At 39.5% G+C, this 16,317-nt stretch overlaps 1 protein-coding gene across 1 annotated transcript; it reads right to left on the bottom strand.

Moving 5' to 3' along the window:
• Positions 1–11,324: 11,324 nt before the first annotated feature.
• Positions 11,325–15,401, bottom strand: LOC112697030 (aquaporin SIP1-2). The gene is made up of 3 exons (XM_025750010.2): positions 14,660–15,401; positions 13,438–13,710; positions 11,325–11,636 (listed from the first exon to the last, which is right to left on the bottom strand). The coding sequence occupies exons 1-3, from the start codon at positions 14,972–14,974 to the stop codon at positions 11,475–11,477; spliced, it is 750 nt and encodes a 249-aa protein (XP_025605795.1). The 5' UTR covers positions 14,975–15,401; the 3' UTR covers positions 11,325–11,474.
• Between the last annotated feature and the right edge of the window lie 916 nt (positions 15,402–16,317).

Consider the following 16,317-nt stretch of genomic DNA (forward strand, 5'->3'; position numbering starts at 1 on the left):
CAATTTTGAATAGATTAAACTGAACTTGAATACCTTTAATAAAGTCATATTTTGAATAGATTGGATTGAACCTTCATATTTAGTATTCGACTTTTATAATACTAGTTTAATTTTAAGAAGATGATATATATAATGTTCAATCATGTCAGGTGTTTATTAAATTAATCACCAAAATTAATTAATTAATAGTATAAAATTAGAGTTCTGCAAATCTTTTAATGCAGCCGAGGTATATTCAAAATCTAATAGTTTGTATTATTGTTGACTTAAATGTAATTTAAAACACTTAATGATGATTATCATTTGTCATGAGTAATATCTTTTGTTTAGTTAAAATTTATTTATTTATTTATTTATTTTTGCGATGGAACATGATATGTTTATCATTTATATATGTTTTGATTTTCTTTAATTATAATTTTGATGTTTGAATTTTTTTTAAACTTTTAATATTAACTTATAGATAAATTATTATATAAAATTGTAAAATTTTAAATCTTATTAGTCTAAAAATTATTGAATTTAAATATTTAAAATTGTATATTAAATTTTATTAATTTTATTTTATATTTAATTAAATCAGTTAAATTACGGTTCAATTTCAATTGGACCATTGAATTTGTCACTCTATTGGTTTATTGACCAATTTGGTTTTCACAACTTTGTATAAAATAAATGTTGAAATATAAAATACATATTAAAAATAAGTTAAATAATATATATATTTATATACAAATAATGACAACTAATTTTGATACACAAATAACATTTTTTTATAACTTTTTTATTAGACTTTTGATTTCTATTTATCTATTCGTCACAAAATTAGTTAATTAAAAAAGATATTGTTGGTTAGATATGTTTTGTTAGTTAAAAGTTTAAAATGACTACACTTTTCAAGTTTTTAATTTGACTCGAGTCATTTGATGGGATTTGAGATAAGATAAGGTCATCTAATTGTGTGTGTTTTAAAATGTGATTTGAAATGATACGAGAAGAAGAACTATGTCTATTATGCAAAGTTTATGCATATCGTTAATTCAAATGGCATTACGAGGGTTTAAATTTCATTACAATTTTGATTAGACAAAATTGAATTTAAATACTGTTATGGTGGGTAACCGGAGATTAATAGAATAGATGGCACTAGTTGGCCCAATTATCTGCAGAGGGTGGCTTTTGAGTAAGTTCGTTTGTTGGAGCCTCCTTCCGACTTATGCACGGGAGTAAATGGGGGGTGGTACCTGCAAAGACACTCCGATGCCTAAGTTAGCAAGGGTGTTAGCAGGTCTAGAGAGTATTGGGCTTAGAGATACCTGAGGAGTGTCAGCGTATTTATAGTGGTGAGCCAATAACCACCGTTGGAGTAGTGCCGTATCTTTTGGGTGTTAACCGTCCCTTTATCTTAGGGAGGTTAAGATATGGCTTAATGAAGCGGTTAGAGAGATTTTAGGAGCAGTTACTCATTTGAATGAGTGTTTATCTGCCAGCTAATCTCATGTCCGACTTCTTTAGAGTAAGTCGTAGTCAACACCGACTTCTTATATGAAGGTCGGTGCTTAGCTAGGCTTAATTCTTCGGATTAGGCCTTTTATTTGGACCTGGGCCTTTATCATTGGGCCAGGGTATGAACAGTGCCCCTACTTGAGCCCAAGATCTCTTTAGGGCTTGGGTTCAAGTATTTAACTCGGGTTCGTAGCCGACTTTCTTGGAGGAAACACGGGTTTTTAAACCGACGTGATTTTCGCGACCTTTTGTTTCTGACAGTTACGTCTATTCAAGCGTCGTGTCCGTTAGGGATGCATTTAGGGATTGATGGCTTTGGTAACGGTGCACTCTCATTAATGACTGCTCCGTTTTTACCATTATGCCCCTTAGCATGTTTATAAATACTTTCCCTCTCTTTCATTTTTCCGTTTCTGCAATCTTTCAAATTTCTTCTTTCTTTGTTCTTCATTCATTCGTACTGCGTTCTCGTGCTCCGGAGACTTCTGCTTCTTCCAACCTTCATCTTCGGAAAGAGGTTAGTTTCTTTTTTCTTTTTCGCACTTTTCGTGTGACTTTACTTTGTAGAAAAATAGGTTTGTGGACTTTTGCTTGGTTCCTTTTTCTCCTCTCTAGAGACCTTTGTTTTTGATTTTTTCTTTTCTTTTTCCCTTTGTAGGTTTCCTCATTTTTCCTTAGAGAAAGAAAATGGCCTCCGTAGATTGGGTCGATGTTACTGTTCTAGGGGAGGAGCCGTTGGTTGATGCGGAGTTTATTACTCATCTTCGCACCCACCACCGGCTCTGTACTTCGGATGAGGATGAGCCTAAGTATGAATTGCTTGTCCCTGGTTCAGAGGACCGAGTTTGTCATGGGAGAGCCAACGGAACGGCTCCCCATTTCTTCTTTATGTATGATTGCATGATCACCCTTCTGGGCGTCTTTCTACCCTTTTCAGATTTTGAGGTGTCTGTTTTGCAGCATTGTCGGGTTGCCCCTACCCAACTTCACCCCAACTCTTGGGTTTCTTGAAAATTTATCAATTTATTAGCCATGCTCTGGATTTCCCGACCTCTCTGAAAATCTTTTTCCATCTTTTTCATATGACCAAGCCTTTTAGTGGGCTGAACAATAAACAACAATGGGTTTCCTTCCGAGCCATACAAGGTCGGAGGATTTTTACCCTTTTTGATGAATCTTTTCATGACTTTAAAAATTTCTGTTTCAAAGTGCAAGCTGTAGAGGGTCATCACCCCTTTTTTCTGGATGATAATTCTTCTCCTCGCTTTTCCTTATACTGGCTGGAGGCCTCCCCTTGTGAGAAATATGGTCTGGATGACCTGGATGAAGTAGAGGCTGCCGTTGTGGGGTTCCTCCGAGAAGTGTGGGGGAGGGCCCCATATTTGGATACTAAAAAGTTTCTCCAAGGGTCTCCGGCCTTTATCCAATCACAGCTAGGTAGTTTTCTCTTGTCTTTAGATTCCCGACTTGTTAACTGATCATTCCGACTTGTTTGATTCTTTAGCTATTGTTTTCTTTTTCAGAAATGGCAAAGACAAATGCTCAAGAATCTTTCCAGAGGGTCCAGGAGGCTAAAGCTAAGTCTCGCGCTCGGGCTGGTGGTGCCAGGGTTATCTCTCCTCCTCCTCCTCCTCGGAACGTTGGGACTCTTTCCAATCCCATGGTGATTTCTTCTTCAGCTCCCTCTCAGCCGCCCCCCGTCGTCCGACCTTCCCCTGATCCCAAGAAGCGCAAGACCTTAGAGTCTGGTTCTTCTGGTGAGGTTAAGGCGGATGCTCTTGCGTTCGTCCGAAAGAATATCTATCCTCATGCTCGTATAGGCATGGATGATATGTCTGTTCGGAGCCACCTTACCACTATGATCGAGGAGAGTCTCAAAGCGGCGGGGGTCTGTGGCAAGCTCTTGGATATTTTTGAGAAGGCTCCTCTCAGCTCTTTAGGGATGACCTCGAGGGTCGAGGAGCTGGAAGGAAGGCTTCGTGCATATCAAGAGCATGAGGGAGAGTTGAGGAAGGAAATTTCCAAGCTGAGGGAGGAAAAAGATACCCTCCGGGAGAAAGGGAAGGTTTTGCAGGCCCAATGCAAAATGGAGATGGATCTGAGGAAAACAGCACAGGCCAGCTATCAAAGCTTATTCAAAGATCTTGTGTCTGTGAAGACTGAGCTGTTGAATTCTCGAAAAGCGTATGATGAGTTGGAGGACTCTATTGCTGATGGCGCCGAGGAGTCTTGGAGGATCTTTCTGGAGCAGGTCAGAGTTATTGCTCCCGACTTGGATCTTTCTCCTTTACATCCTGACAAAGTTGTTATTGATGGTGCCATTGTAGATCCTCCTGCCCCCGTAATCGTTTCTGAGTCAGAGTTGAAGACTCGGGGGCAGAGGATTATTGAGTCTCCTCCTCGTTCTAAAGACGCTCCGAGTTCTTCAGTAGTTCCTCCGATCTCTTCATCTCCCATGGATGCTTCTGATGGCGCTCCTCCTGACTCCGGTGGTAGTGATCCTTCTACTCTTCTTCCTAAAAAATGATCTGTGGTTATTTGGGGGTCCAGCCTGTGGGCCCCCTGTTTTTAAACTCTTTATTTATTTATTTTTGGTGGTGTTGGTTGAACAATTTCTTCTGGCCTTCCCAGGCCGTAAACAAAATATTTAAAAAATACCCTTTTTGATAAGGGTTTTTAAGTTAACAAAATGGATACCCTTTTTGGATAAAGGTTTAGATTACCTTATGCGTGTATGCTTTTTGGTTTTTTGAAGTCTCCTTGATCTTTTCTTGAAAACCTTTCCTTTCGGCTTGTTTGTTTTTCTGAGCTTTTTGTTTAAGGACTTTTGGGACAGCCTTTAAACTTTTTCCTAGGTTTTCCAATCTCTTTTTGTTATCCCCTATACTCGACTTTGTTTTAGCGAGTTCTTATGACTTAGGTTATTTTTGCGATGCGTTTTTCTTCTACTCGGTTCTTCGCTCCGATCTACGGGTCGGAGTATTTCCGAGCTTTTCTACTCGGGTTCTCATTTCGACTTATGAGTCGGATTGTTCCCGAGTTTTTACGATCAACTAATATAACCTCTTTACACCGACTTGTACCTCGTCGTTTTATCCTGACGACCATCTAGGTCGGTTCATGGGATTTTCACGTTTTGTCGAGCTTAAGTCGGCGTGTTTCCTAGAAAGACTTAGAAAAATAAAAAGGATTTTATAAGAGATATTGTAGATGAAAAAGATCTTTATTTATTGGGGAGGTACCTTCTTGCTACTAAGGGTTTTAATAGCCTATTTTCCCTTAGCCTCTACTATGATGCCTCGTTAAAAACCCTTCTCCAGAAAAAACCCTTTAATTTTGGGAAAAAATCATGAAGTTGGGAAAAGAGTACATCAGGGAGTAGAGTTCGCTTTTAACTGTAGTACCTTTTCATATTACAAGCATGCCACGACCTTGGTAATTCAGTGCCGTTCAGGTCGGTTACTTTATAATAACCTTTTCCTAAAACTTCATTGACTTTGTATGGTCCCTTCCAATTTGCGGCGAGCTTTCCTTCTCCTGATTTGTTGACTCCAATGTCGTTTCTGATTAAGACCAAGTCATCCGGAGCAAATGTTCTTTGAATGACTTTTTTGTTGTACCTTGTAGTCATCCTTTGTTTCAATGCTGCTTCTCTTATCCGGGCATCTTCTCGGACTTCGAGGAGCAAGTCGAGCTCCTCTTTGTGTCCCCGTATGTTTCCGACCTCATCATGGAGAATTACCCTTGGGCTTTGCTCATTGATTTCTATTGGTATCATGGCTTCTATGCCATAAACTAGTTGAAAAGGTGTTTCTCCTATGGCGGACTGGGGGGTTGTCCTATAAGCCCATAGCACCTGAGGGAGCTCTTCAGCCCAAGCTCCTTTTGCTTCCTGCAATCTCTTTTTTAGCCCTGCCAGTATGACCTTGTTGGCTGCCTCGGCTTGCCCATTGGCTTGTGGGTGCTCCACCGAGGTGAACTGATGTTTGATTTTCATACTGGCTACTAAGCTTCTGAAGGTAGCATCGGTGAATTGGGTTCCATTATCCGTAGTGATGGAGTAAGGTATCCCATATCTTGTGATGATATTTTTGTAGAGGAACCTCCGACTTCTTTGAGCGGTGATGGTAGCCAATGGTTCTGCTTCTATCCACTTTGTGAAATAATCTATTCCCACGATCAGGTATTTGACTTGTCCTGGCGCTTGGGAAAAAGAACCTAATAAATCCATTCCCCATTTTGCAAAAGGCCATGGAGAAGTGATACTGATAAGCTCTTCTGGTGGAGCCACGTGGAAATTTGCATGCATCTGACATGGTTGACATTTTTCACAAATTCTGTGGCATCTTTCTGCAAGGTCGGCCAATAGAATCCAGCTCGGATTACTTTTCTGGCTAGTGACCTTGCTTCGAGATGATTTTTGCAGATCCCACTATGTACTTCCTCCAATACCTCGGGGATTTTTGAGGTCGGTACACACTTTAACAATGGTGTTGATATCCCCCTTCTATAGAGGATGTTTCTCACCAAGGTGTAGTGTTGTGCTTCCCTTTGGATCTTTTTAGCTTCTTTCTCATCCTTAGGGGGGATGTCGAATTTTATATATTCGATTAGAGGGTTCATCCATCCGAGGTTTAGACCGACTACCTCAAGTACCTCTTGTTTGTCTTCTATTTTTGCTACTGAGTGTTCCTGGAGGGTTTCTTGAATAGGCTTCTGTTGTTCCCTCCTGGTTTGGTACTTGCTAACTTGGATAGGGCATCTGCTCTGCTGTTTAAGTCTCGAGTTATGTGTTTAACCTCGGTTTCTGCAAAATGCTCGAGGTGTTCCAGAGTTTTGTCCAAGTACCTCTTCATGTTTGGGTCCTTTGCCTGATATTCTCCACTTATCTGGGAGGTCACCACCTGTGAGTCGCTGTATATCATCACCTTTGTAGCACCGACTTCTTTTGCCAACTTTAGTCCGGCGATCAAGGCTTCATATTCTGCCTGATTATTTGAAGCCGGAAATTCAAATTTTAAGGAAACCTCTATCTGGGTTCCTCTTTCATCTACCAATATTATGCCTGCGCCGCTTCCTGTTTTATTGGAGGATCCGTCTACATAGAGTTCCCATGTAGTAGGTTTTTTCTCTTGATCTCCTACGTATTCTGCAACGAAGTCAACGAGGCATTGAGCTTTGATCGCCGTCCGAGTTTCATATCTTAAGTCAAACTCGGAGAGCTCTATTGCCCATTGAACCATTCTCCCCGCAACATCCGTCTTTTGAAGGATTTGCTTCATGGGTTGGTTCGTACGGACTCTTATTGTGTGAGCTTGAAAGTAAGGTCGTAGCCTTCGTGAGGCTACTACTAAGGAGTAGGCAAACTTTTCTAGTTTGTGGTACCTTAGTTCAGGGCCTTGTAGAACTTTACTGATGAAGTAGACTGGATGTTGTCCGACCTCGTCTTCTTTTATCAGGGCTGATGAGACAGCCTTGTTCGCTACGGATAAGTACAGGACGAGGTCTTTCCCAGGTACTGGTCGGGTTAGGATAGGAGGTTGGCTTAAAAACTTTTTGAACTCTTGGAACGCCTCCTCGCATTCCGGAGTCCATTCGAATTGGCATCCCTTTCTTAATAAGGAAAATAATGGAAGGGATTTTAGTGCCGATCCTGCCAAAAATCTGGAGAGGACTGCAAGTCGGCCATTGAGCTGCTGGACTTCTCTCAAACAAGTCGGACTTTTCATTTCTAGGATGGCTCTACACTTATCGGGATTGGCTTCAATCCCTCTTTGTGTTAGCATAAACCCTAGAAACTTCCCTGCCTCTACCGCGAAGGCGCACTTTGCAGGATTTAGTCTCATCCCATGCAGCCTTATGGTGTCAAAGACTTGTGAGAGGTCGGACAAGAGGTCGACTTCCTTCTTGGTTTTTACTAGCATGTCGTCGACGTATACTTCCATTAGGCTCCCCAGGTGAGGGGAAAACACTTTATTCATCAACCTTTGATATGTGGCTCCTGCATTCTTCAATTCGAATGGCATGACCACGTAGCAAAAGTTAGCTCTGGGTGTGATGAATGATGTTTTCTCCTGGTCTGGCTCATACATCGGGATTTGATTATATCCCGAGTAGGCGTCCATGAATGATAAGTATTGGTACCCCGAACTGGAATTCACTAGGGTATCAATACTTGGTAGGGGATAAGGGTCCTTGGGACATGCCTTATTTAGGTCGGTATAGTCGACACACATTCTCCATTTGCCATTCTATTTTTTGACTAGCACTACATTGGCTAGCCATGTTGGGTACTTGACCTCTCTAATAAAGCCGGCTTCCAGGAGCGCCTGTACTTGCTCTTCTACTATTAGGGCTCGTTCTGGGCCGAGCTTGCGTCTTCTTTGTTGTACGGGTCGGGACCCTGGATAAACCGAGAGCTTGTGGGACATGAGCTCGGGGTCAATCCCAGGCATGTCAGAGGCCTTCCAGGCGAAGAGGTCGGAATTATCTCTTAGGAGTTTAGCCAACTCTTGTTTTAGAGTTTCCCCTAGGTTGGCTCCTATATAAGTGTTTTTCCCTTCCTCTTTACCGACCTGTATCTCCTCGGTTTTTCCTCCCGGTTGTGGTCGCAGCTCTTCTCTGGCCCTTGCATCGCCGAGCTCTATTGTGTGAACTTCTCTGTTCTTTCCTCTCAGATTTAGGCTTTCATTGTAGCATTTTCTTGCCAATTTTTGGTCTCCCCTTACCGTTGCTATCCCCGCTGAGGTCGGGAATTTCATGCAGAGGTGGGGAGTGGATACCACAACTCCGAGCCGATTAAGGGTAGCTCTGCCGATTAAAGCATTATATGCTGACCCCACGTCAATGACTATGAAGTCTATGCTCAGAGTCTTTGATTTTTCCCCTTTTCCAAAAGTGGTGTGAAGGGGCAAAAATCCTAGTGGTTTTATTGGCGTGTCCCCTAATCCGTATAGGGTGTCGGGATAGGCTCTCAACTCTTTCTCATCTAACCCTAGCTTGTAGAAAGCAGGCTTGAAGAGAATGTCTGCCGAGCTTCCTTGGTCTACTAGGGTTCTGTGGAGATGGGCATTTGCTAGGATCATAGTTATTACCATTGGATCATCGTGTCCAGGGATTATTCCTTGCCCATCCTCTTTTGTGAATGAAATGGTGGGAAGGTCCGGTGTCTCCTCCCCGACCTGGTAGACTCTTTTGAGATGTCTTTTGCGAGAGGATTTGCTAAGTCCCCCTCCCGCAAACCCTCCTGAGATCATATGGATATGCCTCTCTGGAGTCTGCGGTGGCGGGTCTCTTCTATCCATATCATCTCGCTTTCTCTTTCCATGACTGTCCGACCTTTCTATGAGATATCTATCAAGCCGACCTTCTCTAGCCAGCTTTTCTATCACATTCTTGAGGTCGTAGCAGTCGTTTGTGGAGTGACCATATATTTTATGGTACTCGCAGTAATCGCTGCGGCTCCCCCCTTTTTTATTTTTAATGGGTCTAGGGGGTGGCAGTTTTTTAGTGTTACAAATCTCTCTGTATACATCCACTATAGAAACTTTCAGGGGAGTATAAGAGTGATATTTCCTTGGCCTCTCGAGACCGAGTTCTTTCTTGGTCTCCCTTTCCCTCTCTTTTGTTGAGGGAGGGGGCCCAGGTCGCCAACTCAGGTCTCTCAATTTGGCATTTTCCTCCATATTGATGTACTTTTTAGCTCTTTCTTGTACATCACTTAGAGAAACGGGGTGTCTTTTAGATATGGACTGTGAGAAGGGACCTTCTCTGAGTCCATTGACTAACCCCATTATGACTGCCTCTGTGGACAGGTCTTAAATCTCCAAACATGCTTTGTTGAACCTTTCCATATAGGCTCGTAAAGGTTCTCCGACCTCCTGTTTTATTCCCAGGAGACTCGGTGCATGTTTCACTTTGTCTTTCTGGATTGAGAACCTCATCAAAAACTTCCTTGAGAGGTCTTCAAAGCTAGTAACCGACCTCGGGGGGAGGCTGTCAAACCACTTCATCGCTGCTTTTGATAGAGTGGTCGGAAAAGCTTTGCATCGCGTAGCGTCGGAAGCATCGGCTAGGTACATCCGACTTTTGAAGTTACTCAGGTGATGCTTTGGATCCGTGGTTCCATCGTAGAGGTCCATATCAGGGCTTTTAAAGTTCCTCGGAACTTTTGCTCTCATTATGTCCTCGCTAAAAGGATCCTCCCCACCTAAAGGCAGTTCTTCTTGTTCATCACGGGAGTTACGACCTTTGAGGGAGGATTCTAACTTTAAGAGTTTTCTTTCCAACTCTTTTCGTCGTTCCATCTCCTCTTTTAGGCTCTTTTCAGTTTCCTTTTGCCGCTCCCGCTCTTGTTCTAACTGTTCCAGGCGGCTGTGGACTAACCCCATGAGTTCAGTTACGTGGGATGGTCCTCCTTTTTCTGACTCGCGCCCTTCCGAGGAGTTTACCTTCGGGTTTTTTACCCCGGAGGTGCCTTCTCTATGCTGATTATCAACTTCCTGGTGGAGGGCGAGGTCCACATCGTTATTGCCTGTGTCCAGATTCTCTTGCTCAAAATCTGTCTCCACATGGCCTTCTTCGTGGGATCTGTCCGCCATCGATGGATGATCTCTCGGGTCCCCGGCAACGGCGCCAATGTTACGGTGGGTAACCGGAGATTAATAGAATAGATGGCGCTAGTTGGCCCAATTATCTGCAGAGGGTGGCTTTTGAGTAGGTTCGTTCGTTGGAGCCTCCTTCCGACTTATGCACGGGAGTAAATGGGGGGTGGTACCTGCAAAGACACTCTGATGTCTAAGTTAGCAAGGGTGTTAGCAGGTCTAGAGAGTATTGGGCTTCGAGATACCTGAGGAGTGTCAGCGTATTTATAGTGGTGAGCCAATAACCACCGTTGGAGTAGTGCCGTATCTTTTGGGTGTTAACCGTCCCTTTATCTTAGGGAGGTTAAGATATGGCTTAATGAAGCGGTTAGAGAGATTTTAGGAGCAGTTATTCATTTGAATGAGTGTTTATCTGCCAGCTAATCTCATGTCCGACTTCTTTAGAGTAAGTCGTAGTCAACACCGACTTCTTATATGAAGGTCGGTGCTTAGCTAGGCTTAATTCTTCGGATTAGGCCTTTTATTTGGACCTGGACCTTTATCATTAGGGCAGGATATGAACAAATACCTTTAGTAAAATATGAATCATATTTTAATTAGATTGGATTGGATTAAATTTCATTCTTAACAAAGTACACATATTGGATCAGATCCAAACAGTAAAACATCATAAAAATATAATTTCTGAAATTATAAAATGTACGCTTTTAATTATACTAATATGTTATTATAATTTGTTAAATAATGTATTTAACTTATTAATATTTTGTAAATATAAATTTTATTTATTTTATTTATCCATTTTATTAAATTAAAATTATTTTATATTCTAATGTCGCAAATTTATAATTTTATATGCTAAAAATCGAATAAATTGATCTAACTAAACTTCAAATTAAATTTTGAATCAAATTGAATAGAATTTAAAAATTAAATCAAGCTAATCTATAAACCAAACCACAGACACCCCTGGTATGTAAATTTAAATAGGATGAACTGTTGAGTACTTGAGTTTTGATTCATGAGCAAACCAAGCTCAATATTCAACATTAATCATTTGAATTGTGATCCATAACAAGTTAACAACCCACATTATTATTTTTCTTATTAGATACCTTAACTTGCAAGTACCATTTACTCTTGAGAATCAACCTAACCCACCCCTGCCACTATCAATAATAATAAAGAGAACATTTGTTAAAATTAAAAATAAAATTTCCAAGAAACAATCTAAACCAAATTATTTAATATGAATCAAACCTGTACCTTACAAAAGAAAAAAAAATGATAAAAGTAGTCCTTAATGCACTAGCATTGATCTTAAAGGTTTGGCATGAATAACCAAATATAATTATAGAAGCATTTTCATGCTTTCTTCTGTTTCTTCTCCTGTGTAGCTTCTGGTGGGGGGAAGATGGCACGGAAAAACCATGCGGCAAATATTGCTCCGGCGAAGGGGCAGATCCAGTATACATAGAATTGATCCCATGTGTTGTGCCAGTTATTTAGGTATGCCCAACCAAACGCCTGCGAAGACATTAGGAAAGATCAGAGTCAAAATTTAGGTTCTCATACATCCGACTCTGGTAAAGCCGACATTAACAGAATAACAGTCGTCAACGGGGAAACGACGAAAAAGAAAACTCTGCAAAGTAATTTGCAAATAAAATTCTACCCTGACATTTACCTCCTAACCAAACACAGCCTGAAACGTAAATCCAAGGGCGATGTTGCACATATCAAACCTTTCTTGCGCAAGAAAGGTTGGGATTACATATTAAGTTACTCTGTCAACTTAACATTTCAGTGATGCACCTAGCGTTAACATTCTGATTAATATTTCCACTACGTCCTCCTTACCACCACTACGTCGCTAACTTTATGTTTAAGACATTCCTACCAAATGACTTCATTGTCTTCCCTTGTAAGTTCGCTCATCGTCCACAACAAATTTAATCAGCTTTGTGATCAGTTAGCGTTTTACAACTGAACATATATTGCTATCACGCAAGAAATAAAGTGATGGAAGTACAACAACAACAAAGCCTTATCCCACTAAGTGGAAGCCTCGTACACGAGGACACCCTTTAAACAAACAACCAATACCACCTTGATTCTTTTTTTCAAGGAATAATTGCGCCAAACAAGCATTAAATATGATTCGAAGATATTATGAACAAAATGCTCTATATAAAATATACGATGGTTTTATAAAGTTATGCATACTATATATATATTGCATTTGAAACCAAGAATATCACTTTGCAAAAGAAAGACAGCGAGTTTGACATTGAGAAATGGTAAGGCACAAGCTAATGTCTTCTACCTTACAAGTTTAATGAAGCCTACAATTTGTGTTTGTGTTTCTTTTTAAATCTTAAATGGCTTGTCTATTTTGTGTCCCATGGTATTTGGGTGCCCCAAAAAATATCTTTAAATTGAATACATACAGATACACAGTCGTGTCGGTCAATGCAGGATGTCCAACATGTATGAGTGGGATAAGGCACGAAACCCAACAATAAATCGTTACAAGACAAATTTTAACCAACATATAGGATATAACATTGAATTTTGTCTTGATCCAAGGATGGTGAGAAATAGATAATCATGTCATGTAGAAAGCAAAAAGGAAGTTCATATGTAATTGATTTTATGAACTCAATGGCATTTTAGTTTTCATTCATGAAAATTGATCATTTGTATATGTAAGTTTGTTGACTATTTCACACAAAAGACAAAAATGAACGGGAAGGCATGATACATGTTCCAAAAGGAATTGATGCCATATAGAATAGCACAATAAGGAAGGAACAAGGAGGAAGGGAATTCTATTAGCATCTAAATAATACGGATAAACACCATAGCTGCATAAAATTAGGGGAAGAAATTAAGGAAACATTTGCAAGCAAGAGGTTAGAATTCGATTACAGAATGCTCGTAAGAACAAGAAATCCTTGCAGTAGGTATTAAAAAAAGTTAAGTCTACGAAGTTTCAAACTTTTAAGTGCAGATCAGAAAACTACTGAAATGAAAATAAGAAAAAAGAAATAATGATAATTCAGACTTGCCATGGCAGGGGAGTGGATCCTTCTCAATTGAAAAAAAAATACAGTTGACAATGTTAGAGCCAACCTTATTAATTAACTACAGAAATTCACACTTGATGTGATCTAGTAAAATTTCCAGTTGACATGATCCATTCCCGGTAGCCTACGGGGTAACATGATACATAGCTTACTAAATTGATGCAAGTTATATAAAATTCATACACGAAAGAGAAAAGACAATGTTAAACGCAGCAAAAACAAAAGGGTAACTCACTCACATTGGCAGGATTCATGGATGGACCCGTGTAAGCCGATCCAACCATGACTAGTGCGACGGTCGACATGGCGAGCAACCAAGTCTTGAGCAAGTCACTACGAGGGCCCTTGAGGATTATGTAGAGCACAGCAAAAGTGATCACAAAAGTCAACACTCCCTCAACAACAGCACCGGTGTGCAGATCCACTTTCAATGAAGGGCCTCCCATCATGTGTTTGTATTTCGAAGGAATTATCTCCATAATTGCCAAAGCTCCACCAGCAGCACCAAGAGCCTGTGTAAAATTCAACATGGACGCACCAATCCAAAGCTCATAAGTCAAAAACATTCATCCAACACTCATTAGTTAATTCACCTTGCTCCATTGAAAAACTCACACCAATATATTCAAAGGCAAAAAGGAGCTCAATAAACATGTATCAAACTTCATGCACTCCTTAATTCACATTGATCCGTCAAAAATTTGCACCCATAAAGCATTTAAACTTCAGACACTTAAACACAACAAAGAAACTAAAAGGAAAATTAGCCACATTAGTCAAATTAGTCCTGAAAGATAAGCCATTCTTCAAATTCATCGCTGAAAGGTTTTTTTCAATCAAATTGGTCTTTCAAAGATTACGAATTAATCATATTTGTCCTCCAATCACTCTATTAACAATGTTTTTCAAAAATTGATGTTGTAAAATGTTAACTGATAACATATATAATACGTGATATGTTTAATTGGACATTGACCAAATATATTTATGAAAATTTATTAATTTAGTCATTCTTCCCAATTACAAAAATCCTATTCCTAATATTACTAGTGACGACATTGATAGATTTTCGTAAATATATTTAGTCAAAGTCTAATTGAACATGTGTGTCATGTATGCTATCAATTAATATTTCACATCATCAATCGTTCACGAAATTGTAAGTGGAGTAATTAAAAGACATATATGATTAATTTATAATTTTTGAAAGAACAATTTGATTGAAAAAATCATTGAGGACAAATTTGAAGAACAAATTTGAAGAAGGCTTTCAGGTTCCAGGGACTAATTTGACTATCAACTCATACTTTAGAAAAGCGAACACACAAAGGGAACCCAGAAAGGCAAAAAAGCAAAAGAGAGCAAAAAATAGAAAAAAGTTAATTTAAAAAAGCATCAGATAGCAACAACCCCAGAAAAGAAAAGAAAAAGACCCTTTTGGCGAGAAAATAAAAGGAAAACCTGGGCAGGGAAGCGCAGAGCCATGGAGAAGAGTGAGTCAGAGCCAAGACCAATAGCATAGAACGCAGCAGTGCCAGTGGGATTGAAGCTGGCACCACCCAAGGCATTGCCAATGATGGTGAACACAAAGACAAGTACGAAAACAAGGAAAGTTGTGACAAGGAATGAAGGGTAAGGGAAGCCATTGTAATGGAGGTGCTGAATGTCAAGAAATCTTGTTATGGAGCTTGAAGCTATCCCCAACATGGAGGAACAGAACACCCACATGAAAGTCAACACCCCATCACCAATTGCAGCCTTTATAGCACGAACCATGTTTTGTTCACCCTTTTTCTATTCCTTTGATCTCCGAAATCGAAAAAAAAACCTGCAAAGGTTGTTCCTTTTTAATGTTTGACTTGGTTGGGTTTTCACTCACTCACTCACATGTCCCTCTCTGTGATTGGAACCACTGATGAGAACGATAAATGGATGCAAGCACGGAGAGAGAGAAAGAGTGAGAGTATCTTTGTGTGAATCGAATTGGGATTAAGAAAGGAGCATGGATCTTTCGTGGTATGATATTTGAGAATGAAGAAGAAGATAATGAGAGTGAAGTGATTCACCTAACACATCAACCGGCAAATATTGGGAGGGTAGAGAGAAAAAGGGGATAAGCGCTAGCGCACATGCCTAGATTAGGAGGATCTTTAGCTACTACGTTATTACCTTTTTTTTTTTTAATTAAGTTTGTTTAGTGCTTGGTTAACTTTTTGAGGCCTACTACGTATACAAATCTTTTTAACTTACAATGGTCCAAGTCTAAGAAAAAAAATACGCGCACCACTTCTTTAAATTGAACGTCCAATGTACGCGCCTTACAACACGTTCATTATGCTGCACTCTTCTTCTTCTTACTCAATCAAAACTCAAACCATCAAGATTCAAGTGATATTCGAAACAAACTACGATTCTGAAGAAACGTTCCAACTCCTCGCGAAGAGTAGAAGAAATCAAGAAGAAAAAATACAAATCTCCATAAAAAATCACCAGAAAAAATGAAGAAACATTATTCAAGGTACTGTTTTATTGTTCTTCTAGATTTTTCTTCTAGATTGTCTCTGTCATGTGCCTTATCCTTAACCAGCAAAACATTAAAAGATTTCAAGAAGAAATACACTGTCTTCTCCCTGATATTGGGTGTATTTCTTAAATCTTTTGGGTGTATTTCTGTAATCCTTTGGGTGTATTTCTGTAATTTTAGTATCTTCAAAACAATTTCAAAACTTGATTTCAGAAACCATGAAAATCGAAAAAAACAGAAGGAGATCGAAGGCAAAGAGAGAACGCACGAAGAAAATCGAACAAATTTGACAAGAAACTCGAAAAAGGAAACGAAATCTTTTGAAAAATGGAAGTTATATATTCATGCGTTAATTGATTTGGATTAATTTAAAAATTTGTTAAACAAGCACGTATCATAAATAGCGCGTTTAGAGGGTTTCGTTCTCTTCAAACTTGTAAAACTTGTAAGCGCAAAATACTTGTTTGTAGAGATTAATCCTTATTTTTTTGAGAAATTATAATTTATATTTTTTAAAAAAATTAAATAAAAAATACTTTTCATATAATAAATGAATAAAAAAGTATTTTTATCTTATTTTATTCAAACATAATTA

Source organism: Arachis hypogaea, chromosome 6 (assembly GCF_003086295.3).
Source record: "Arachis hypogaea cultivar Tifrunner chromosome 6, arahy.Tifrunner.gnm2.J5K5, whole genome shotgun sequence".
Classification (NCBI taxonomy): domain Eukaryota; kingdom Viridiplantae; phylum Streptophyta; class Magnoliopsida; order Fabales; family Fabaceae; genus Arachis; species Arachis hypogaea.